The sequence below is a fragment of the Hibiscus syriacus genome, unplaced genomic scaffold (assembly GCF_006381635.1).
Source record: "Hibiscus syriacus cultivar Baekdansim isolate YM2019G1 unplaced genomic scaffold, ASM638163v2 tig00110788_pilon, whole genome shotgun sequence".
Lineage (NCBI taxonomy): Eukaryota > Viridiplantae > Streptophyta > Magnoliopsida > Malvales > Malvaceae > Hibiscus > Hibiscus syriacus.
In genome coordinates this window covers 1,204,561-1,230,663 of record NW_024062863.1, presented here as the reverse complement: position 1 = coordinate 1,230,663, position 26,103 = coordinate 1,204,561, and the positions used below count along the sequence as shown (strand labels likewise).

At 33.1% G+C, this 26,103-nt stretch overlaps 3 protein-coding genes and 1 pseudogene across 6 annotated transcripts; 2 read left to right on the top strand and 2 right to left on the bottom strand.

The window, feature by feature from the left end:
• Positions 1–496: 496 nt before the first annotated feature.
• LOC120140607 (protein TAPETUM DETERMINANT 1-like) lies at positions 497–2,173 on the bottom strand. 3 transcript variants are annotated; one of them, XM_039155570.1, is made up of 3 exons: positions 1,719–2,173; positions 1,474–1,566; positions 497–1,004 (listed from the first exon to the last, which is right to left on the bottom strand). In XM_039155570.1, the coding sequence occupies exons 1-3, from the start codon at positions 1,795–1,797 to the stop codon at positions 661–663; spliced, it is 516 nt and encodes a 171-aa protein (XP_039011501.1). In that variant the 5' UTR covers positions 1,798–2,173; the 3' UTR covers positions 497–660. The 3 variants fall into 3 exon arrangements, with proteins under 3 accessions (XP_039011501.1, XP_039011502.1, XP_039011500.1); XM_039155571.1 differs by having other exon boundaries at positions 497–1,010; positions 1,474–1,537; XM_039155569.1 differs by having other exon boundaries at positions 499–1,010; positions 1,719–2,171.
• A 5,473-nt stretch (positions 2,174–7,646) lies between these two features.
• LOC120140606 lies at positions 7,647–15,992 on the top strand (annotated as a pseudogene).
• A 2,002-nt stretch (positions 15,993–17,994) lies between these two features.
• Positions 17,995–19,783, top strand: LOC120140748 (squamosa promoter-binding-like protein 13A). Of its 2 annotated transcripts, none has more exons than XM_039155730.1 (4): positions 17,995–18,099; positions 18,242–18,654; positions 18,890–19,023; positions 19,147–19,783. In XM_039155730.1, exons 2-4 carry the CDS (start codon positions 18,245–18,247, stop codon positions 19,743–19,745), a joined length of 1,143 nt encoding a protein of 380 aa, XP_039011661.1. In that variant the 5' UTR covers positions 17,995–18,099; positions 18,242–18,244; the 3' UTR covers positions 19,746–19,783. The 2 variants fall into 2 exon arrangements, with proteins under 2 accessions (XP_039011661.1, XP_039011662.1); XM_039155731.1 differs by lacking the exon at positions 17,995–18,099 and having other exon boundaries at positions 18,127–18,419; positions 18,462–18,654.
• Positions 19,784–20,056: 273 nt separating this feature from the next.
• Positions 20,057–20,428, bottom strand: LOC120140725 (gamma carbonic anhydrase-like 1, mitochondrial). Its single transcript, XM_039155710.1, has one exon. The coding sequence runs from the start codon at positions 20,317–20,319 to the stop codon at positions 20,095–20,097; it is 225 nt and encodes a 74-aa protein (XP_039011641.1). The 5' UTR covers positions 20,320–20,428; the 3' UTR covers positions 20,057–20,094.
• Positions 20,429–26,103: the final 5,675 nt, after the last annotated feature.

Genomic DNA, 26,103 nt, shown 5'->3' with positions numbered 1-26,103 from the left:
GACTTCCCTAACCCTTACCTGATGATAGGAACATGTGAAGCTTGATGGACTTGTATACATAAATCCCTCTATTGATCATCAGACACACACAAGTATACATATTGAAAAGATCTAGATATAAACATACAAGTGTAAACTATGTTGCTCGGATATAGATCATATAAGGAGAATAAAATTCCTTTAATCATTGAGACCATTCCAAAAATTTTATATTTATAATTTGTATATAATTTTCTTTCTCCTATATTGTAATATATGTGTGTGTCAAGTTGTCAACTCGATTATTTTCATTTAAGCTTAGAATTTTGAGTTTAGTTTAAATGGTGACGAGTTTAATTTTGAATATATATATATATATATACACGGAAATATTATCATTCAAAAACCCAAGAACGACGGTACATAAACAAAAGATTTATAAAATCAAACATACCCATATGAGATAGACACTTTGTATCTAGCGCTTAAATCCGAGTCCAAATAACATATATTGACATGTAGCTAAAACATAATCTCAAAATGAACCTAAAAGGATGGGAACAGAAGGGTATATAGGTATAGTTTTGGTATGAAATCCAGTGTTCCAATCTATATCACTAACCTATTCTTGCTTTGAAGTCATGTACAGGTTGAGCTCCTGCCCTTTCATCTTTTACAACTTTAAGAACAGACGACACGAGAGACCGAAAGCGGGTAAAGGAAGGTGTTGGCATACTGAAACGAGATTGTTCCGCCATTGATCAATGCCTTGCCGTCGTTGACGAGGCAGTCGTTGTAGTGAAGGCGTCGGAATGTTTTGGGATTGATGAGCCGAGCAGAGCTGAACCAGCCGCAGTTCAAGTGAATTCCCGAGATGTCGCAGCCGGTGACACAGACGTTCACAATCTCGACGGTGTACGTCGGAATGCCGCTGGGGAGTGGCGAAGTTGCTCCCTGGTTGACCACTATGTCGGCCTTGCTACACTTCTCACCTCGAATTCGATTTGGTTCCTTCACCATTGTTCCTACATACAAAAGCAATGAATAAAAACAGAAGAGCTTATTTGAATACAATGAAAGTACAAGGGGCTTATTTAAGTAAAGCCGTAAAATTTAGGGATTCATTTAGTGATTTAAGCCACATTAAAGCTATCAAAACTGGTCAACCTTTTCTTTACACCAATAAACAACACAAAAGTAATATGAAAAACCCACCAACCAAACCAATAAGGGGAAACATTTACAGACAAAATACAGTGTTTTAGGGGGGATGATTTTACACTTTACAGGAATTGCAGGAAAAAAGAAAAGAGACCAAATTTGAACCATTAAGGGGACACAAAGGGCAGCAAATTGCTTTAAAGTTGAAACTTTTTGTGTTCATTGACAATGAAAATTCATAACATAAATCGACCCGACCCCATGTCATGATCAGGCACACATTCGAGAACAACAGCAAAAACCCAGAATGAAAGATTCCATTTTGTAAATTACCATGAAGAAGCTTGCGGTTTGGAGTGGAAAGTGTGTTGTTTCCTTGCTTGATCCTCAGCTCCATCTGCTTCGACCCGAATGAAGCACACTGATCTGCGACTAAAATCGCAAAAACCAATAAAATTAGCATGAAAATGGAAGGGATTCAGTCAAAGAAGATGATGACGAATCCCCAGTATTTTTGAAAGTATTAAAGAAATAAAGCAAAATAAAATAAAGGGTATATATGCATGTAAATAAAGCACCTGGGAAAAGCAAGACGAGGAAGAAGAATAATACGCCGATGGAAACCGAGGACAGTACCAAAACGAAACGCCCATTCATCGCTGAAAGCAACACCTAACACTCGGAAACCCAAACTCAGAAAGGTAAACGAGTAGTGGAACTCTAAACGGCTGAGTTTGATACCGCGAGTCAGCCCTTAAAACGCCATTAAAAAAGGCTAGCAGAGAAGAGCGTTTCAGATTACTGGGAAATCTGCATTAAAAAAGCAATGGAGAGGAAGGTTTATATATATAAATACTACGAGAACATCACATCCCCATCCATCAAAAATTTGAAAAGAAACGAAGATGAGAAAACAACCGTCAGATCATAAGTAGGCGAAGCCTAGCAACAAAAGCTAGGCTTCACGAGCTCAACTTTAGGATCCGAAACCAAAACGACGGCTATTCGTACAAAATCTCTATAAAATATAAACAAAAAAAGTATTTCAAATTTTGAAAATGCTGAAAACGGAAATTTTCTCGAGAAAAGGCGAAAGAAATGTTTGCGTTGAAGAAGAAAAGAATTGACTCTCAAAGCTTAAACAAATGAAAAATAAAGGGAAATGGTGAGTTTTACTGAGTGGTCGACAAAGCAGGGATTTACAGTGCATTAAAGATGCAACAGCTGTGCAGAGAAGAGAAGCAGAGTGAGCAGACCAGATAGAAATTGCATGAAAAACAATAATATTATAATAATGATAAAGATGATCGATTTATTTTTATTAAAAAAAACCATATTTGGAGGAGAAGATCATCAAGGGCAGAAATGAGAAAACAGCAAAAATGGTTCGCATTTATTGAAGTAAAATCCAAATTTGGACTCGAATAAAAAACCCATTTTTGGTTTCACCTTGGAGACGGGAGATATAGTAAGGTAAGGATCGATACGAGAGTATATCATCCACGAAACGCGTGCGTTTGGGGTTCGATTTTTTAGCTTCAGAATCGAGCTGAGGATGAAGGAAGGTTACAAGTGCACGTGGCGTTTTTTAAAGGAGAAAGTGATGATGAGAAGGTTGATTAGACCAAACCTGTGGACAAAGTCACGTGCGGTCAAACATACAATCTATTAATGATTAACGATAGTTCACACGTGGTGTTCGGCTGTGCGGCTTTTAAAATAAGACTAATAAATGGTGTTATCGATTTAAATGGTTACTTATTAATAAAATATCAAAACACAAAATGTTATAATATGCGATGTAAAATGTTATACCCTAATCCGTTACGATAACAATTATAGTTGCATTCGCAAATATTACTGTTGTTTTTAATATAGGTTGTAGTAATATGAAATTATTATAAGTTGTGATAACAAATTCAATTGCGTCGAAAATATTATTGAAGTTTTTGGGCCAAAATATTGATGGTAATAAGTTTGCTACTTGAAAGAGAGATATTTGGTTGCGCCAAAAATGTTATCAGACGATAAGAAATTAGGTTAGGAGCGGAAAATGTTATAAATTGCTTTAACATATCCGGGTTTCACTCAAAAATATTATTGGAATTTTTAAAATGGGTCCAACAAAATAGCAACGGTAACAAATTAGGTTGTGAGCGAAAAATGTTATAAGTCACGTTAACAAATTCGATTGCACCCTAAAATGTAACCATAATTTATAAATCAAATCTAAGAAAATACCAACTATCATAAAATAGGTTGAGAGAGAACGGAAAATATTATATTGTTTGATAACATTTCCGATTGCTTATAACATAGCAACTTAAAATGTAAACCGTTGCAACTGAAATATTTATAATAGGTGATAACAAATTCATTTGCAACATAAAATGCTAAATCTGTTGGTTCATTAAGTTAAACTTAATTAAAGGAAAACATTTTCAATTGCAACCTCATTACTTGTATAAAACTTTAATTTAATAACAATTATTGAAATTTATGCTATGATGTTCGATACTTGTATGAAAGTTTAATTTCAAAAATAACATAAAAATATCAAGTATCAAAACTTATGCTATGATGTTCGATACTCGTAGGAAACTTTAATTTCAAAATAACTTTAAAATATCAAAACTTATGTTCAATATTTATATGAAAGTTTAATTTCAAAATAACTTTGAAATTATCGTTCAGAAAAAATAACTTTGAAATACCAAATATCAATACTTATACTCAGCGTATCGATACTTATAATGTTAATTTATTAAAAAAAATCTTTCAAATTTCGAAGTATCAAAACATAAGCTCTGATCTTTACTTAGATTTGTGGTTTGGTTTGTTTTTCTTAGAATTTAAAATATGATTTGTCCAATGTTTGCCTAACGTAAAACTTGTTATCGTCAACGAGTAAGAAACATTAAATTTTTAACTATAATTAGATTAGAAAGAAAATTATGAGATTTTTGTGTTTAAACGTTCTATATCAACTATATGTATAAGTTTGCAACTTAAAATGTTAAATATGGTTCAATACTTATTTCACGACAAGTATTGATACTTGTAACTAAGTATCGATACTTACCGGGATCTAAAATTGAGATTATCATTTTAAGTTTGATACTTATCATTTTCAACATAAAATATTATCAATACATATAACATTTTAGGTGATTTGACAAGTATCGATACTTAGTTACAAGCACTAGCGAAGCTAGCCTGTTACAAGGTGTCAAATGACACCCCAAAATTTAAAAAAACAAATATTTTTTTAATAAATTTAATATAAAAATATTTAAAAATAAAATAAAATAAAATAAATATATTTTTAAAAGAATGTTGGTACCTTTAAAAATAAATTTACACTCATTATTCGTTTTCATCAACTTTAAAAGAAAATTTACACAATTTTTAATTATGACAACCCAAAATAATTTTTTTTTCTAAATTTGACACCCAAAAATAAATTTTCTAGCTCCGTCTTTCGTTACAAGTATCGATACTTACCGTGAAACATATTCAAACTAGGAAGATCAAAAACTTATGTAAAATATTAAGTTAAAACCTGAAATGTTACCAGCACTAACCTAAAATGTTATATATTTAGTAACATTTCAGATTGCAATATAAAATACCTTCAATATTAAGTTGGAATCAATTTAAAATTTTAGATAATATTTTGGATTGCTATCGAAAAATTTACTAATTTTAGGTTGGTAACTGCTAACAAAGTATTTTCTGGTTGCCAACAAAAAATATTAAAATATTAGAAATTTAATATCATTTTCGATTGTATTAACTTAAAAAATTACCTTCCTTAATAATATTTTTGATCGTTTTCATTTTTACCAAATTTCTAACCTTAAAAAGTGTTTTTCTTTAGACTTCTATGTTCACAGGCCGCTGCAATAATTCAGGAGTATTATATTTATGTATCAGTTTATTATTTACATATAATTATTTAATTGACATAAATTTATATGTTTTAATAAAAATATCATGTATTATAATAAACGAGAACTATTTTCGTAATATAAAATAAAAATAAATTAATAATATAATTAAATAAACATAACGTCTAATTCAACTATAAGAAAAATATATAAATTACAAAAGAAAATAAAGAACATATTAAGAGATAAAACTATATACTATTTTTGTATTAATAAATAAATATTAATTAAACAAAATAAAACAACATAACTGACACATACAAAAACAAAAAATATAATAAAAATTACGATAAAAATAAAAGAGAAAAGAAAGTTTATGGTCGATAATCAATTTAATTTGAATATCATCATCAGTAATGAAAAAATACAAAAAAAATAAAAAATAAAAGAAGATTAACACGAAAAAGAGAAACAAAAGGCAACGGGAATTCCTTACATTTTTGTTAAATATTTACAATTCATCTTATTTTTAATATTTGAATTTAAATTATGTTAGAAATATAACTTATCTTATTATTTCACCCAATTAACTAAAATATTGTAATATGATGCATTACTAATACACGGTTTATATATCAAAACAGGATGAAAATACATGCAAGTAATAAGGGGTATCGATCATTAAATCTGGGACCATGCAATGGAAGAAAAAAAAGAGTAGTGATGGAGTTACTTTCCAGCCATTCTATAGAGAGAGAGAGAGAGAGAGAGAGAGAGAGAGAGAGAGAGAGAGAGAGAGAGAGAGAGAGAGAGAGGAAGAGGAGGGTTTTGCTTTGCTTGTCTATGTGAGGATTTAGGTGGCGTTTGGTTGGCATGAATCTCTTGAAATTAGGGTGAATTGGAATCTAATTCCACCATTTTTTCATGTTTAGTTCAAGTTTTTCAAGGGAATTGAAATCTCTCATGGCTTCAACTTTCCATCAAATAAGGGAAAGTGAATTCCATCCAAGAATGGATGGAATTCAATTCCCTTGTCGGAGGGAATTGAAATTTGATTATAATACCCTCATCAATTTTTTGGTAACTTATTCATATATTGAATAAAAATATTTTTTATTATTTTGGGTCGGGTCGGGTGAAACTTTATTTTGGCCTGGTCGGTTTTTTTAAGTGTGATATTCGAGTCAAGTCGAGTTCGGGTTTAGGATGAAAATTACCTGACCCAAAAATATATATAATTTTACCTTATATATTTATGAATAATTACAATAATACCCCTCTATATATAATTTTTTCCAATTAAGTCACTGTTTTTATTGAATAAAAATATTTTTTTATTATTTCGGGTCTGGTTGGATTTCTAATTCATATATTCGGGTCGGGTGAAACTTTATTTTGGTCGGGTCGATTTTTTTTAAGTGTGATATTCGAGTCGGGTTCGGGTTTAGGGTGAAAAATACCCGACCCAAAAAATATATAATTTTACCATATATATTTAGGAATAATTACAATAATACCCCTATATATATATTTTCCAATTAAAAAAATAATTTTATAGATTGATTATTCATTTTAATAAATTATAAAAATCGTTCTAATAAACATCATAACTTAAAATCATCCCAATTAGGGATGGACATGGGTCGGGTTTTTGGTCCACCCGACCCGAGAACAATGGAACCTCCATCCGAGCCCCTACCCGACCAAAATAAAGTTTCACCCGACCCGACCCGAATATATGAATTAGAAACCCGACCCGAAATAATAAAAAAAACCCATGTAATTTATAAAATAAACTAAAATTAAGCAAAAAAATGGTAATCCTGTCATTTTACATTACTGAAATAAAATTCATCTGACATGTCTGCGAACTAAACAGAATATAGAATTAGATTTCAATTCAATTTTCTACCAATTAAAAAGAATATAGAATTTGATTCTAATTCTTCACATATTCTAATTATTTCACAGATTCTACTTCCTTAAAAAATATTTCAACGAAACAATCGTCACATTAGGGTTTAGAGAGAGAGAGAGAGGTGCATCAATTGCCTAGTAATAGGTAATAGGGGTGATGTCCACACAAACTGGTCAGTAAAACATCCCATGGCGCATGGACACAGTCTCTGCCACTGTTACAGCCACCAGTCGCTGCTCTCTGTTACTCTCTAGGCTCTTAGCCTCCGCCCTTATGAACAACCTTTTACCATATCAAATAAAGATGGTTTTTTTTTTGCATTTTTACTATCATCTTTAGTAACAGGGGAATCAACTTTGTTCAGCAGCATTGGATAAAAAATCCAATTAAATCGAGGGGATTACAATAGCTAAAGATTAATAAAGTAACATTCAACCTGTTGCTTGTCAACATCAGTTGTAGCATGAGGGGATTCCAGAATTCCAACAGTTTGCCAGAGTATTCCTCTTGGTTATACCCAACAGTCAAGCATAGGCGATGCATCTTCAAATTAAGCTTCACACTAATTGAAAATGATGGCTTCATCTTTGTGTCACAAGTCCAACAAGCTCATAGCTTAGTACCACTGGCCCAACCGTGGGTTTTTTTCTTATATAAAAACAAAAAAACATCAATTCTTTTTCTCTATTAGGGTTTCAATTCAACCACAAAAAGGGCGGGGAAAGCTTCAGGAGGTTCCAAAATGGTAAACCCGAAAACCCCACATAAATCTCTCTCTCTCTCTCTCTCTCTCTGTATTGTTTCCTTCAGTTCTGCCCTTCTAATGTTCTCTCATTTCTTTTTTTTCTTTTTTTTGCTTTAGGTTCAATGCACAGCTTATTTGTGCTTATATATATATATATATATATATATTTGATTAGAACATTAGAATCTTATTGTAAATACTAGGTTTTTAGATGTTTCTGTTAATTTCTTGCTAACAAGTCCATCGGTCTGAAATTAAAAGATATAACGCAACTATTGTTATAATGTAGTGAATAGTGATTTCATTGAAAGATTAGTACTAGTCTTTGTTTAGCTGACAGAACTAAGATTTGAAGTAATTTTGGAAGCCTAGAGTCATTTTCAGTAATTTGCCATTTTTAATGTTGAGGTATTGAAATTAAACAAGTTTATTTGTATTTGATGTTTTAAGAATTCTGTAATGGCTGTTGGGATATATGTTTAATGGTTTGAACCTAGTTATGAATGTATGTGCTTTCTAAATGCAGGCCCCCGAAGAGAGGCGGAAAGGTAGCTGTGCCGGCTAGAGTTGTAAAATCGGATAATCGTTCAGATTTCAGACGGATACTGGCAGGTCAGGTAAAATCGGATACAGGTCAAGTCAGGTAAATTTTGACACCAGATCCAGATCAGGTTCAGGTCAGGTCAGGTCAGGTCAAATCAGTTCGGGTTATTTTCAGGTTGATTTGATACCAGATCCCGATCGAGTTCAGGTCAGGTCATTTTCAGTTCGGATCGTGGCCAGTTCGGGTTAAAACAATTAATGTCCGAAGCAGTTAAAAAACAGGTTAATTCATGTTCGGATAGACTTCAAGCGGATCTCGTTCAGATCGGGTCACATCATTGGCAGATAAATTCAGGTCGGATCTCTATCATATAGTTGAGTTCTAATTTTTTTGGATTATTATTCGTATTTCGCGAACGTTGAATTGCAATTTGTAATTGTATATGATTTAGAGTAAATTACTAAGAATATAAATAATCATGGGTCAATTTTATGAAAAATACAAATTTAATAATTAAATTGAACAAATATGAAATTATAACTAAAATTTTAAATAAATTAAACAACACACGTTGATGAGGGATCAAATCGAAATAATTTTAAATTGTGAGGTTGAAATTAATACAAAATATACTAAATTATACCCATTTAAAAAGTTATGGGCAAATTACAAAAATAGAATTAAGTAATAAGTATGGATCAATTTCATATGCAAATAAAATTTGGAGGACTAAATTTAACAAATATGAAATTACAAATAAAAATTTAAATAAATAAACAACACACATTGACGAGGGAAATCGAAATAATTTAAATTGTGATGTTGAAATTAATCAAAAAGTACTAAATTATACCCATTTAAAAAGTTATGGGCAATTTAAAAATAGAAATAAGTAATAAGTATGGGTCAATTTCATATGCAATAAATTTGGAGAACTAAATTGAACAAATATGAAATTACAAATAAAAATTTAAATATATTAAACAACACAAAGGGATCAATCGAAATAATTTTTAAATTTGAGGTTGAAATTAATCCAAGAATGTACTAAATTATACTCATTAAAAAGTTATAGGCCAATTAATAATAAAAATACGTAATAAGTTGAGAAAAACATTAAAACAACTAATATAGATATATATAATATATATAAACTATAAGTTTATAAAGTATGTATTATATATAAACTATAGTTTATATATATTATGTATAAAATATAAACTATATATACATGTATAAACTATAATACTATATAGTTTATATATGAACTAACTATATAGAAACTACATAGTTTATACATAAATATATATGAATTATATAAACTAACATTATATTATATATTAATTATAAATATAATATATTGTATAAATTATATATTTATTATATAATTATATAGTTTTATATATATATATATGGTTTAGGGTTTAGGGTTTATATTTATTTATATAAAATACATACTATAATTTATTTAATACTATTTTATACTATTTATATAATCTATAGTTTATATTTATATACTATATATGAACTATAATTTACTATGAACTATATATCTAAATATATATATACTAAGGTTGATATTTATATATGAACTATAGTTTATTACTAACTATAGTTTACATAAAACTATAGTTGATATTTACATATGAACTATAGTTTACAAATGAACTATATAATAACTATATAGTTTACATACTATATATTTTTATTAGTGAACTATATACACTATTTATATTATATATATATATATATATATTTATCTTTATACCACATACTATAGTATATATAGTTATTATATTTTATATAATAAACTATATATACTATATAGTATAATTTACATATGAATTATATATAAAAATCCTAAACCCTAAACCCTAAACTATACATTATATAGTTTATTAGTATATATAAACTATATGATATATATATATATGATATATATAAACTATACATTATATATAGTTCATTAGTATATATAAACTATATATATATATATATAATATATAGTTCAGTAGTATATACTATATATATGGTATACAAAATATATGTTATATAGTTCATTATATATAAAACTATATAGTATATATAAACTATAAATATATAAACTATATATTACTTTAACCTATTTATATAATTTATAAACTATATTTTATATTAATGTACTATAGTTTATATTAATATTAATTATCTTAACTATTTATATTAATATATATTTGTTTAAACTATATTTTATATAATACTATATAGTTTATTTAATGTTAATATCTTAACTATAATTTATATTAATATAGTATATAGTTTATAAACTATATAATATAATTTATAACATATAGTTTATATTATATTAATTTTATAGACTATATTTTATATTAATATTAATTACAAATTATAACTATATTATATTAATATAAGTTATATTAATATTATTAAATATATCTTATTTTAATATTAATATATATAAATACATTTTCTCCCGCCTTGTCCCGCCAAACCCTCCCTCCTTTATTTTCGGTCTCTATTATTCCCCGCTCAGCATCCAAAATCTCTCCCGCTCAGCATCCAAAATTATGTTTTCCTTGTTTTCCCTATTCTTCCCCGCTCAGCATCCAAAAGTTGCCGAACACGGGTCAGTAAGGGATCTGAGTTGCAGGCTCAGTTGAACTCGGTTATGGAGGATTTGAAGACAACGATTACCCTTCTCTGTTCGTTTGCCACTCGTTGAGTCCGCCCGCAGCGGTGGAGATCCGTTTATCTTTTTAACTTTTTGGATAAGGTTAGATTCTTCATGTAATCTTCTCTCTTTGATCCTTTGGCGGTGACGTCTTCCTTGATTTTGATTTTTTGATCCTTAGTAATAGATTTTTCTATAGCGATTGTTGCGTAGTTTTTGTGAAGAAATGGTTCAAAAATCGGGGACAGATTTGACAGGTTTATGAGGGCAATGACCTTGGTGGTCTTTGTGAAGAAGATCATGGTTTCTTCTGTGCTGGTGGCTTATTCAACCCATCTTTCATTTTAAACACCTTTCTGATTTTTGTGGACCTTTTGTCTAATCTTATCAATTATGTTTTGTTCTACAGCTAGCTCACTACGTTTGGATAGTTCTGGAGGTGATGATGTTGACAATCTGGTCATTAATGAAATTTGTGAGGTTTGTATCACTGGCTAATACGTGAGAGCTATTGTTTTATCATGGTCACACTTATTTTCTCTAAAACTGTCTCATTTTAGGTCGCATTGAATGAAATCAAAGCGTCCCTTGATGTTTGTGAAAGACATAGAGAAGTCTATAGCTGGAAAACTGATATATACTGCCTTGAAGAGTAAGCATGAGAATTTGCAAACAAACATTGTAGTAATTGGTTCTCATACACAGATGGATAACCACAAGGAAAAAGTAAGCAAGTTACTATATTTTGTTTAGCTCTGCTTCTTTCTTTTGTGCTTTACAAATTACTTTTTAACGGATTGTTGTTGCCAATTGCGTTTCTGCAGTCCCACCCTGGCAGTCTTCTGTTCACAAAGTTTGGTTCCAACCAGACTGCTCTGCTTGATCTTGCTTTTCCAGTATGTCAAGCACCTGACCCTTTTATTTTGCCTAATTTCTTTTACCTGAAGGATTGAGTATATTGACAAAGTGTTCCAACTGTTCAATGACGGTCTAAATTTAACTATATACCTGACTTGTCCTAGTGGTTTTTATTTCTCTGCTTGTGTTAACCTTTAGAAGGATCATGTGTGATCATATGCTAATGTGTCAAAGGTTTACACTTGTATTTATACATACATGTTGAAACGACATCCTTTGCCCTTGGAATATAGTATTCTCCTATTTTTCCTAGCGTTATCCTTCCAATAACACACCTGATGTATCGTTACCTGTGCAGGATAATTTTGGTAGACTTCATAAAAGGGGTAAAGAAACAGCTAAAACCATGAAACAAATAACTCTCCTTTTCCCTAACAAAGTGACAATCCAGTTGCCTCAGGTGCATATTTGTGGGTTCCTGCATCAGTTACCCTCATAAATCATATCTTTAAAATATTGAAACACTTAATTTAATATTCCTGAATCGTATCAGGATGAAGCTTTACTTTTGGACTGGAAGCAGAAGTTGGAACGGGACATTGAAACTCTTAAAGCACAGGCAAATTTTGTTAGCATTCGATCAGTGAGTAACAATTTAATCTTGCTCTGTTTTTTCTTTTTTCCAACTGTGTGCTTCCTGTTTCTGCATGATATTAAAAGCTTCTGTCTCAAAGCAAATTGCCTGAATCTGACTTATTTTACTATCCTTGTATAGGGTAAGTAACCTTATTGAGATGGATGAAAAGTTTATAATGAAAATACACACCTCCTCGTCCACTTCTCCTGAACAGGCAGAAGTTGCCTTCTGTTTCCTTGATATATAGGAATTTCTGAATTGTTAATGTGTTTGTCTTAGTACATTTTGTTTGTATTATATCATTATGTGCCTCTATATCCATGCTTGATGGTTAGTGTAAGTTTGCAATGAAGTTTAGCTTCATATTCTGATCACGAAAATGTTGTTCCTCTTTCACTAAGTGGTGAGGGCCATGTGAGTTGTTTGAATTGAAATAGTGTTATCGACGGTCTTCGACAGAGATAAGCTTATTGGTTCTATCAGTGTGCACAAGAACATCGGGATTTTGGATTTCGAAGCATCAAATTTATTTTACCATGTGAGTTGTACCAGATTTGCAGGTTATACTATTAAGTCTCTTTTAGTTTATGAATTTTGAACCGGTCTATTCATAATTTGGTATGTTTGCTTTTGCTTTTGGAAATTGATGTTTTTCAAATGCAGTGAAAAATACAAAAATTTGTTTGTTTTGATATAGCGCCAGGCCTATCTAATCTAGAGTCTATTGTTAATTGATAAAAAGATTTAGGAGTTTATAATCTTATTTTTCATGTCAGGGTGGTTTTGGCCGAGTCTGGAACCATGGTTTATTGGCAAATATCATTGAAGAGGAGGTTTATGTTCTAGTCATTGATGAGGTACTCTTGGCTCTGTTGGGTTTTCACCTGCATGCTCGGTTGCTTTATTTCGTTCTAAGTTGATTTTTTTCAAAGTCAGAAATGTTTGACACTGTTGGCCATCGAATTTCTTTTGGCTTTACGATTGATTGTATATTTTCTTAATGCAGGATGCTTGCTGAATTGATGCAATAATGCTTGATGAATTGGTTCATTAATGCTTGTCGGTTGTTGCTTTCTATTACTCATTGATGCCTTGTAAATTATTGTTGGTGTGACTTAAATCAATTTTTGAACCTTATAAATTCTTATCTAAATAGTTACTCATGGAATTATGTTGGTGGCATTTTGATTTTTAAAGCTAGAAAGTTGTCTATAATTAAACATGTTGTATAGTTAGACTTTTAGTTTTGTAAAACTTTAGCTATAAGATTTGAGATTATTTATTTCAAAAATTTATTTTGTTTAGTTGATTTTATTGTAATTTTAGTGTTTTCAAGTATAATAAAATTAATTTCATTTATAAATTTATTTATAATTTTTTTGTTTTAGTATTTGTAATGTTATTTAAGCTTCAAATATTTAATAAGTTCATCATTTCAACTAATATATTTTTATTTTAAAATTTCAAGTTAAGTTATACTTAAATTATTAATCAATTTTCACATTAAAATTAAATTAGATTTATGAATATTTAAATTTAATTAATACAATTTAATAAAATCAAGTTCAATAAAACAATATTTAAATTTAATTTAGTGATTGTAAATAAAATTTATAATATAAGAAATATAAATAATATAAAGAGTTGAAATTAATATAAAAACCAAATTTATAATATATAAATTATAATTAATATAAAAACTAAATTTCAAAATGTAATCATATTAATTTAATTATCATAAGTTTATTATAAATTTAAAATAACATAATTATATTAATTGTAACTTCACTTATAAGTCAAGATAATATCAGATCATTTTAACATGTCGGATCATTTACAGGTTGAGTCAATTACAGGTCAGATTCATAACAGGTCAGGTTGAAAACAGGTCGGGTAATACCAATTATTTACCAGGTCAATCTCGGGTTCGGGTTCATATCAGTCGGATGCAGTTCAGGTTCGGGTATCATATCTTCGGTTCAATTCGGGTTCAGGTCATTCTCAGGTCGGATGCAAGTCGGGTTCAGATCCATAATTTCCAGGTTCAACTCGGGTTTAGGTCAACACCAGTTCCAACTCGAATCGGTTTCGGATCGCCACAACGCAGGTCAAAAACAATTTTTACTTGAGTCGGTTTCGGTCAGTTTTACAGGTCGGATCAACTTTTTACACCCCTAGTGCCTCATTTTGGATACTAGGAGAAGGTTGTCAATCCATTGTTTGAGAAGCGCCCAAAGCAGTTCGGTATCGGTGGGGCTTTACCTCCCAAGAAGGATTTGCATCGGTTTGTGAAGTGGCCTAAGGTTGTTCGCATTAAAAGGAAAAAGAGGATTCTTAAGCAGAGGCCGAAGGTCCCACCAGCACTCAACCAGTTTACTAAAACTCTTGATAAGAACCTTGGTATGCTATAAAATCTTCACTTCTTTTTACAAATTACATTCTCAAGTTTTAGTTTGATTGAATTATGGGTTTTCAGCTTAAATGCATGAATACTGAACGGCTTGTTTCATTTATGTTAAATCTATTCATGTCAACCCGAGAATTCTTCTGCGTTTGTTCTTGCATCCTGTGGTATTGTTAATTCTTCGTTTTTATAGCCTCTTCCATCCCATGTTTTATTCCATTCATGAATTTGTAATAATACATTGGTTATTTCCTGGCATGATGCAGCAACAAGTCTCTTCAAGTTTCTTCTCAAGTACAGACCAGAGGACAAGGTGGCGAGAAGGAACGTCTCTTGAAAAAGGCCCAGGCTGAAGCTGAAGGAAAAGCTCCCGAATCAAAGAAACCAATCGTTGTAATATACGGACTTAACCATGTTACCTACCTTATTGAGCAGGTTGCCCTTTAGTTTCTTCATAATTTCATCTGTTTTATCTGGTGTGGCTCCATGCATTCTGTTCATTGCAAAGTCATAAAAAGTAATGATATTTACTTTCTGTGCTATATCCTCTACAGAACAAGGCACAATTGGTTGTTATTGCTCATGATGTGGATCCCATAGAATTGGTAGTATGGCTCCCCGCATTGTGCAGAAAGATGGAGGTCCCCTACTGCATCTTCAAGGGAAAATCACGTTTGGGATCGGTATTTGTCTTCTGCATTTATATGCATTTCAAACATTTATAGAGTTAAAGCGAGTAGATTACTTATTTATGTTCATACTACTACGGCAGATTGTCCATTAGAAAACGGCTTCCGTCTTATGCTTGACCACCTTTAAGAACGAGGATAAGTTGGAGTTCAGCAAAATCCACGAGGCCATCAAGGTAAATATTGCACCTCACCTCACCTGGTCTGACCCAACACTCGAATATCTCCACCATATCCACCATAAACCCACACTGTCCCAGCCCAAAATATATTAAAAATAGTTACAGAGTTACAATGAACTTTTCAACCTATGTAACAGGCGAACTTCAACGACAAGTACGATGAGTACCGGAAGAAGTGGGGAGGCAGCATTATGGGGTCCAAGTCACAGGCCAGAACCAAGGCAAAGGAGAAGCTTCTTGCAAAAGAAGCTGCACAGAGGATGACATAGAAATACCATAGTTTCCCCCAGAGGTACCTTTATTTTTCTTGGTTTCCCACAAGTTTGATCAGAAATAGTGTGTTTTTGAGTAAGATTCTGATTAATGTTATATAAATTTTGACACGTTCAGTGTGGCATGTTTGTTCCATTGATTATTTATAGATATGGTTTTCATCCGAAAATGTTGTTATGTTAATTCTTGATTATAATTTTAGGAATATATTGATTATGATTTTGTGTACAATTATACTTGTAATGACGCTCTGAGTCTCGACTACAAATATAAATGAGTTGAATTTAAGTGTGTAGTACGTTCACAACCAACATATATTAATACATTTGGATCACAATTAACAGTTTCTTCCATAATTATTACACATCAATTTATTATTCTTCTGACTTGTCTGTTTGCCAGACCCATTTACATATATGTAGTTCTGTTTTTTTTTTTAAAATAATTCTTCAATTAAAAATAATCATAAACAATAATAGCAAATTTGATTAATCAGTATGAATTTTATATTTTTGGGGCTAAAAATATTTAAAATAAAAGTTAAAATTCAATTGACTCGATACTCCGGATTTAAGCTTGTCATACAACTAGAGACGGACATGAACATGTAAGGCTTGAAGTTTTTAGCTGATTTGAGTATTCTATTTTGTTGTTTAATTAATCATGCTAAAATGATCCGCCACTAGATTAGTTTGACCGAAGGATTGTTAATTTTTTTTCAATACTTGGCTGATGTTTAATTCGATTCAAAATTGATTAATTAATTGAATTAAGTAAAATATTATATATATTTTAAGCTCAAATCCATTAATAATCAAGATTCAATTATTTTTATCTACACTCATTAAATTGTCAAGACCTAATTAATTTTTAACTCAAATAAAAAATACGAAAATTTTTTAGATTAATTTGATTAGCGAGACACACCCAACCATTTAAACACCTCTAATTCTTCCTTTTCACTTATCTTACTTAGGTTGGGTGTAAAAAATATATATTCAATTTAAAAACAAATGAAAAAACTAATAAATATTATTATTATCATTCCTAAATTTATAAAAGATAATTATATTATTATATCAAATTGAATGAAAGATTTTTACTCCAAATTTAAATTTAATTCGAATAACTTTTTAAAAAATAATTTTAAAAAATTATATCAAAATTTACCAAATCTAAATGTTATATTCATCTCTCAATATCTATTTTTCAGAAATGAAATAAATCTAAATGTAACTCGACTCAAGGATATGTGTTAACATTATTAAGTTAAGCGGAATGGAGATTTTTTTCTAAGAGGGTAGAGGAAAGTGTCGGCTGAGAAAAGAAACAAAGCCACAAATAGAGGGAAGAAGGGGTCATTTTCGTACATAAATAAATCAAATATATTTTATACTTAATTATAAAAAAGCCAAAAAGATAGCTGCATAATTCACATTTTAAGGGCCCTCAATCAAATCACCATATATTTTTAGATTTTCAAATTTTCAATGGAAAAATACATTTTAATTAAAAGAGAATTAAATATAGTAAAGTTTAAGTCAAAATAAAAATAATAGCTTTCAAATTTTCACCAATAAATTTTGTGTGTATTAGAATAACTTTTTATTATTTTTCTTATTTTATCATTTAAATTTTTTATTTACTAAAATATTTTTTTATCAATTAAATTAATATCACCAAATTTTAAGTGTTGAAGACCGAAGAGTGTTCAAAATATAATTTGTGGAAAAAAATTAATAAGAAAAGAAGAAAAACTTGGTTTTAGAAAAATAGAGAAAACATGCTATGAAATGTGAAACACACTTGTCCTTGCCAGGCATCCATCTTTTGTACTTTCCAAGTTTTCTCTTTGTATTTTATTTTTGAAGAAATAAGAAGTTGAAAGCAACAGACAGGCTGTTCCCTATTCTCCCTTCTTTCTCAACATCATTCCATGTTTCAAACTATCTCTACATATATATAATTATTTAAACTAAGCTGTTTCTTCTCAAATCCCTTTCCCTTTCATGCAATTAATTCTTTTTTCCTGCTGATTTTCTCATGCTTTTTGGCTACTTTCAATTGTATTTTAATGCAGTCCATGATGTCAACGTGTCGATGGCTTGAAAAGAGAAAACAACTCTTGTTTGTCTGCAACTGTGAGTACCCTTTTTCTTATTTGTTTATTATTTCCATTTTTTTAAAAGGGTTTTCTTTTTAATGCATGGATTGACCTTTTTTATTATATAATTGTTGAAAAGTTTCCTGTTAGGCGAGCATAAACAGTTGAAAGTGAAGGATTTGTTGTTTAATGGAGTGGAACTTGAAAGCTGCTTCATGGGATTTGAGTGATTTTGTTGAGGAAACTGTGACAAACACAGATGCAACCAATGGCAATGGACCAAGTGGCTGTAAATTTCTTCGCTCTAAAGGGGATTTCAGTGTTGATTTGGAGCTTGGTCAAGTGGGAAATTCAGGAGAAATTCCACCTGACAGATGGAAGGAGCCTGGAGTTTTGAGCCCGGAGTCTTCGAGTTCGAAGAAGGCTCGAATGAACGACATCGGGACTCGTTCGGTTTCGTGCATCGTTGATGAATGCGATTCGGACCTTAGCAAGTGTAGGGAGTACCATAGGCGCCATAAGGTATGTGAGCTCCACTCTAAGACTGCAGAAGTTTTGATCAATGGCCTAAAGCAGCGTTTTTGTCAACAATGCAGCAGGTGATTACGATTACTTGAACTTTTTGCAAGATGATTTGAACCAATGAGATTCGAATGAGTGTAGATACTTGTTTTTTATCAATAACTCAATGATGATATTTGTATGGGATAATGTTTGGCATTGTTTTCTTGTTATGCAAGTATGATTTATAGTATTTCAGTTCCATCTGTTTTCGAGGTTGGACCTTAGCAGTTTCCCGAATTGCTCGACGGTCACTTTGCTGTGTTTTTGTAGGTTTCACTCACTGGAGGAGTTCGATGATGGGAAGAAAAGCTGCAGGACGCGTCTCGACAGGCATAACCGGAGGCGAAGGAAGCCTCAGCCAGATCCCCTCTTACGTTCTCGAAGTTGTTTCCCCAATTACCAAGGTTATCTTATGAGTATGATGCTTGAATGAACTCGATTTTCGGTGCTTTTAACTATGAATGAATTTATGCTCTTATTTTATACGTAATAACCTTGTTTGAATCAATTCAAATTCCACATTTCAGATTCCCAGATGTTGCCATTCTCTAGTTTGCAAGTATATACATCCACTGCTGTGGTGAAAGCTACTTGGCCTGGAGTAAACAACTCCGTGGCCGAATCTAGGTGTCTTAACCCGAAGCAGCCAATAAACTCGCCTGCAAAACAAAACCTTGTTCTAGGATCCTCTTCAAGCAACTACAGAGAAGGTAAGCAATGCACGTTCCTGCAAGGGGAGGATCAAACACCTGTGAAAGCTTCCGTTTGCCAGCCAGTTCTCGGGGATGTTGCGCCTTTCTCTGAAGGCAATGGGAGCTGCCATAGCTTGTTGTGTGACAGGTTAACACCTCAAGTTCAGGATTCAGATTGTGCTCTCTCTCTTCTGTCGACTCCACTGTCACATACATCTGGGATGGGTTCAAGTAACACGGTGCAGCCTCAGTCATTCCCTTCAGTGCAATCCATGGGTCCGAGCCTGCGAAACTACATTATAGAGCCAATGGGTTCAGTTATTGCCAATGTCAGCGCGACTACTACGGTCCACGGCTCAGGAATGTTTCACTTGGATTCTGGTGAATCATCTGGAAGTGAAGCCCCTCCAACTCTTCCCTTTCACTGGCAGTAGGAAATTTGGAAACTTTGCCCCCCTCAAACTCTTCCCTTTCGTTATTTCCTTTTTCGGGTTTGGATTCAGACTTGTTTTACGTTTTTTTAATCCGATGTTACTTATCGACTGCATATAATCAATCACTTAATTTATGTTCATTAGGCGCTCTAGTAGTTTTCATTTTCTTTTAGATTACAAAAGAGTTGATGATTCGGAGATGTCGAGATTAGAATGTCAAATCTATTGAATGTTGTTCTTAAAACAATATTCCATTGTATGTGTACTTTGACAGCTTATTTCCTTGCAATCAACAGGAAAAATCCGGTAAACTGAAAAAAAGAAATGAAAAACGACAAGAAGAAAGCAATCAAATACTAGTTCCCAGGGACTTCTTGTACTTCTCAACTTCCAAATATGCTGTCGAGTATGGAAGGAACTCTGAGAAATATTCTTTGCTAAGATCATGGGTTAGAGCTCGAACAAACCTAGCCGGATTTCCTGCCCAAAGCTCACCAGTTGGGATTCTCCTACCTGGTGGAACTACGGAACTGGCTTCAAGGATAGAGTGAGTCTCCACCAGTGAACCTTCCATAAGAACATAATGCTGTCCGATACTGCACTCTGGTTGGATTGTGCATGATCTCAAGATACTGTATGCACCAACTGTCACAAACCTCTCGATTGATGTCTATGCCGGGAGCCCTGTAATAAAAAATAGTAACTGCATGATGATGCCAAAGAGGTACAGAAATTGACTTGATCCCTAAGAGAAGCAGGGACAAAACAAAGAAAAGTTCTACCTAAAACATGGTTTTATATGAATCATTTTTGCAACAAATGAAAGAAGATATCTCCAGTTACACAAATGAGGTTGACTTGCAACCAAGCAATAGATTGCAGGTTCGAAGAGCCACACTCGAAAATAGTGGTAGCAAAAGATGAGAAAACAAGATTCAAGAATGAACCAGTTCTAGCAAGTCAACCCATGTTCACGTGAAAAAAGAAGGGCATTTTCAGAAATACATGTAGCAGCACAAGCAAGAGCAGGTTGAAAATATCAGAGCGCTGAAAATATAATAGAAGTGCCTGTGAAGAACAAGAAATCTTTGAAAGGTCAGAGACTTGTGAAATCGTTATTATAAAAGCACCCTCCTACATACAATGTGGGTGAATAATCTCACTCATTATTATAAAAGCGATAAATCCTTCCCTCAACTTCCAACACCTGTCATTTAGTCACGTATTCTGAATAAAAGATGATATGGTAGCTTCCATCTCTCTATCCATCCACTAGGAAAGGAGAAGAAAATGAAAACTCTATGGAATGGTGATCTTGAAGAGTTGGGGAATGGAGTAAGAAATTTATATAAGTTTGATTGATAGGTTGTGTCTTTATTTATCCCCATTTTGTAACCAGTATATCATCTTGTGATATCCCACAATGAAAAACATTAAAAAGGATCATGTTCACAGCTTAGATTGATTATTGCAATTCGTTTGCCTCGTTTGTCTAGAATAAACCCAGTTTTCTTCGCATCAACATTTACATTTTTAACAATCATATTGTCGTTGATCCTTGAAGTATCATCAGAAAAATGAGGCTAAAGCTAAAAACGAAAGCTTAATCAAATGCTTCTGCATCTGACAGCAACACTCATAAACAAAGAACAAAATCTTTCTCCTTCCATTGAGTAAACTAGTTTATTCCATGTTATACTGACACCAAGAGCTCCTATAAACCCGGATTGAACAAACTATAAAATTTTGTTTCCTTAATTTTCAGCTGCACTGGACATATTCTAACATAATTGGTTTGAAGAAAAATGAAAGATTTACCGGTAGGTGAGGACCCAGCGGCGTGAATTACACAGCGTTCCTGCACATTGGAGCAGAATCCAACGGTGATACTGTTGGGATCGCCACGTAGGACGCAACCGTTCCACACCGATGTTGTGGGGAAGACGGCTGTCGGATAGAGCAAAATCGCAACTGATAATTTGAGAAAATAAAAATGAAGATAAAAGACACACAAAATTTACGTGGAAAACCCCTAAAAATTAGGGTAAAAACCACGGGCAACGATAGAAGAATTTCACTATGAGAAAATAGGAATTACAACCTCTCTCGATCTACTAAGGAGAAAACAATGATAATTCTCTCTAGATAAAAAGGAGAAAACAACTCTCAAGAAACTCTCTAAAATCTCTCTAGTATTGGAAGAAAGCTAGAATGCTTTGGGATGGTTTTGAAGCTAAATGAGCTAGGGTATTTATAGTTGAAGCTTAAGAATTAATTTGTAAATACCCTAAATTACAATGACTAAAATTGCATTTCTACCATTGTTAATTTTCAACAAAAATCCACCCTTTTTGACATTTGCCATTCGGTGGATTAATTAAATCCAACTTTCCACCGAAAGTTGGTTTAATTTTCAGCAATTTCCCACTTGAAGATTTGATTGAAACAATCATATCTTCACCATTCTTTCTACCTTGTACCATCATGTTGCTTACGTTTCTGACAGGCCACAAGAGGATCGACACCAAGTAAATTTATCGGTATTGTTCGCCTTCGTCATGAAATCTGCTATGTTGTCTTTGGTATGGATCTTCTGCATATCTACCGTCCCTTCTTCCACCTTTTCACGAATGAAATGGTATTGAACTCGTATGTGTTTTGTCCTTGAATGAAATGCTGGATTCCTTGCTAGGTGCAAGGCGCTTTGACTGTCACAAAATAGAGAGACAAACTCTTGATTGTGCCCAAGCTCCTCCAATATCATCTTCAACCAAATTGCTTCTTTACTGGCTTGTGTAGCTGCTACATATTCTGCCTCTGTTGTGGACGTAGCCACAACTGACTGCAATTTTGAAACCCAGCTTACAGCTCCACCAGCAACTTTGAACACATATCCTGTAGTAGATTTGCTTTTATCCAAATCTCATGCATAGTCAGATCTACATACCCATTGATTAATAAGTTTGATCCTTCGTAACATAATGCAATATTTGAGGTCCCTTTGATGTATCTTAGGATCCTCTTTACAATATTCCAATGCTATTTCCCTGGATTCGCCATGTACCGACTAACCACTCCCACTGCTTGTGCAATGTCTGGTCTTGTGCATATCATAGCGAACATTAAACTTCCCACTGCTGATGCATACGGTACTCGAGACATCTCCATCCTCTCTTCTTCACTGATAGGACTCATACTGGAGGATAATTTGAAGTTAATAGGAAGAGGGGTAGAAATTGACTTACAATCTTGCATGCTGAATCGTGACAAGATTTTCTTCAAGTAATTCTTTTGTGAAAGCCAAATCTTCCTATTACTTCTGTCTCGGTGAATTTGCATCCCTAGAATCTTGTTTGCTGATCCCAAGTCCTTCATTTCAAATTCACTAGCCAGTTGTGCCTTCAATTCTTCAATATGATCTTTGTTGGGTCCTGCAACCAACATGTCATCCACATAAAACAGCAATATAACAAAATCGTTATCACCAGACCTCTTGAAATAAGCACAAGGGTCTGCATTAAGTCTGTTGTATCCAAGGCACATAATGAAGGAATCAAATCTCTTATACCAACACCTCGGCGCCTGCTTTAGACCGTACAGAGATTTGTTCAACCTGCAAACCAAGTTCTTCTTTTCGTCTTCTTCAAAACCTTCAGGCTGGAGCATATAAATCTCTTCTTCAAGATTTCCATGAAGAAAAGCTGTTTTAACATCTAGCTGTTCCAAATGTAAATTCAATGTAGCACACATTGCCAAGACTACTCGAACTGTTGTTAGTCGAACCACAGGAGAAAAAATTTCATTGAAATCAATACCTTTTTTCTGAGCATATCCTTTGACCACCAGTCTTGCACGATACATCTCCACTTGATCGTCACCATTTTTTCTTGATTTTGAAAATCCATTTGTTACCAATTGGCTTCCTTCCTTGTGGTAGTGGCACAAGGTCCCATGTATTATTTTTATGAAGGGCTTCGATTTCTTCTTGCATCGCCATCATCCACAATGAAGCATCTGAGCTGTTTATTGCCTCCTGGTATGTTGATGGCTCACCGTCTTTTGTTAAAAGGCAGTATGCAATATTACCTTCTATAACATAATCTGAGTGCCAATTGGGACGTCTTCTCACACGATCTGATTGACGAGTTGTTGGAGCTTCAGAACTCTCTGGTTCTTGTTCATCATGTGCTGGTTCTGCTTCAGAAGAATCTCCTTCTTCAAACTCTTTTTCCACATGTATCTGAGTAGTCTCTGACTTTTCAACGCTATCATCGTCTTCTTTTCTTTGTAGTTTATCTTCTACAAAGATAACATCCCTGCTAATGATCACTTTGCGGGCAGTGGGATCCCACAAGCGATACCCCTTTACTCCATCAGCATACCTCAAGAATTTGCATTTCCTGGATTTTGGATCCAGCTTTGAAATTTCTTGGGCGTTGTACATCACGTACATAATAATTCCAAATACATGGAGGTTTGAATAATCAATTGGTTTACCAGTCCATATTTCAATTGGTGTCTTCAGCTCTATTGCAGTTGATGGAGCTCGATTCACCAAATAACAGGCGGTATTGACTGCTTCTGTCCAGAATGATTTTTCTAGGCATGCGTCCCTCAACATTGCTCTTGTTCTTTCTAACAAGGATATGTTCATCCGCTCTGCCACTCCATTTTGTTGAGGAGTGTTCGCCACTGTGAACTGTCTTTTGATGCATTCTTTCTTGCAAAAGTCATCAAATTCTTCGCTTGTGTATTCTCCTCCATTATCTGTTCTGAAACACTTGATCTTATTTCCAGAATCAAGTTCCACCCGCGCTTTAAAGTTTTTGAAAGTTGAAAAAACGTCTGACTTCTTCTTAATAGGGTGTACCCAACATCTCCTGGAGTAGTCATCAATAAATGAGACAAAGTATTTTGCTCCACCTAGGGATGTTACTGGTGCTTGCCATACGTCAGAGTGAACCAATTCTAGAACACTCTTGCCTCTAGAATTTGATGTGTTAAATTTCAACCGGTGCTGCTTACTTGTTATGCAATGCTTACACAAAGTAAGTGATACCTTTGTTAAGCCTGGAAGTAGCTTTTGCTCCACAAGGACTTTCATTCCTTGTTCTGACATGTGTCCAAGTTTCTTATGCCATAGCATTGCAGAATCTGAACTACATGAGGCAACAGAGGCTTCTGCTTCTAACAATGTCTTTCCCTTCAGCATGTACAAGTTTGTAGCTATCTTTTCATCTTTCAGCACCACAAGCGCTCCACGGAACACCTTCATGATTCATTTCCGTGTTTCAATCTTGCTAGCATTATTATCCAACAATCCGTAGGATAATAATTTTCTTAGAGGCTTCTGCTTCTAACAATGTCTTTCCCTTCAGCATGTACAAGTTTGTAGCTATCTTTTCATCTTTCAGCACCACAAGCGCTCCACGGAACACCTTCATGATTCATTTCCGTGTTTCAATCTTGCTAGCATTATTATCCAACAATCCGTAGGATAATAAATTTTTCTTCAGACCTTTCACGTGCCGCACTCGAACAACTTTAATTGTTCCATCATACATCTTCAATTTGATGGTTTCCCACACCAACGATCTCTAAGGCATGATCATTACACTATACACAGATCCTCCTGAGACAGGTTCATATGATGGAACCATTCTCTTCTTGAGGTCATGTGATATGTCGCTCCCGAATCAATGAGCCATATATCTGCAAATCTTTTTCTGCCTTCCACGGTGGTTGACGCTTCACAGCATAGAGCATCTCCATCATCTGAAGTGTTTGCGGTATTACCTTGTGGATTGGGGTTTTTATTTAGACTCCAACAATCCTTCTTCAAGTGACCCTTCTTTCCACAGTGGTAGCACTTTAAATTCTTCTTGCTCCTCGACTTCGATCTACCATGTTTATGACTGCTTTGGCCACGTTTGTTGATCTCCCTCTCATCGTTGTCAACGCTTCTGCTTGTTGCAGATTTACTTGTCTGTATTCCTTGTTTTTACGTCGATTTTCTTCTTGTAGAACAACAGCTGCAACGTCATCGAAGACTAGACTGGTGACATTACTGTTTGTCAAGTTGATGATGAGTTGATCGTACGAATCCGGTAGACTTTGAAGTAGAAGTTCAGCATGTTCTTGTTCTCCTATTTTACAGCTTAAGGATGTAAGCTGAGAAAATAAGGTGTTCAGTATATTTAAGTGCTCCGTCACTGAAGTAGATTCTGGCATACGGAGAGTGTACAATTTCCATTTAAGGAAAATTTTATTGTGCAACGATGTGGCCTCGTACAATTTGATGAGATGATCCCATATCTCCTTAGATGTCTTCTTCTCCTCGATTCTTGACAATACTTCA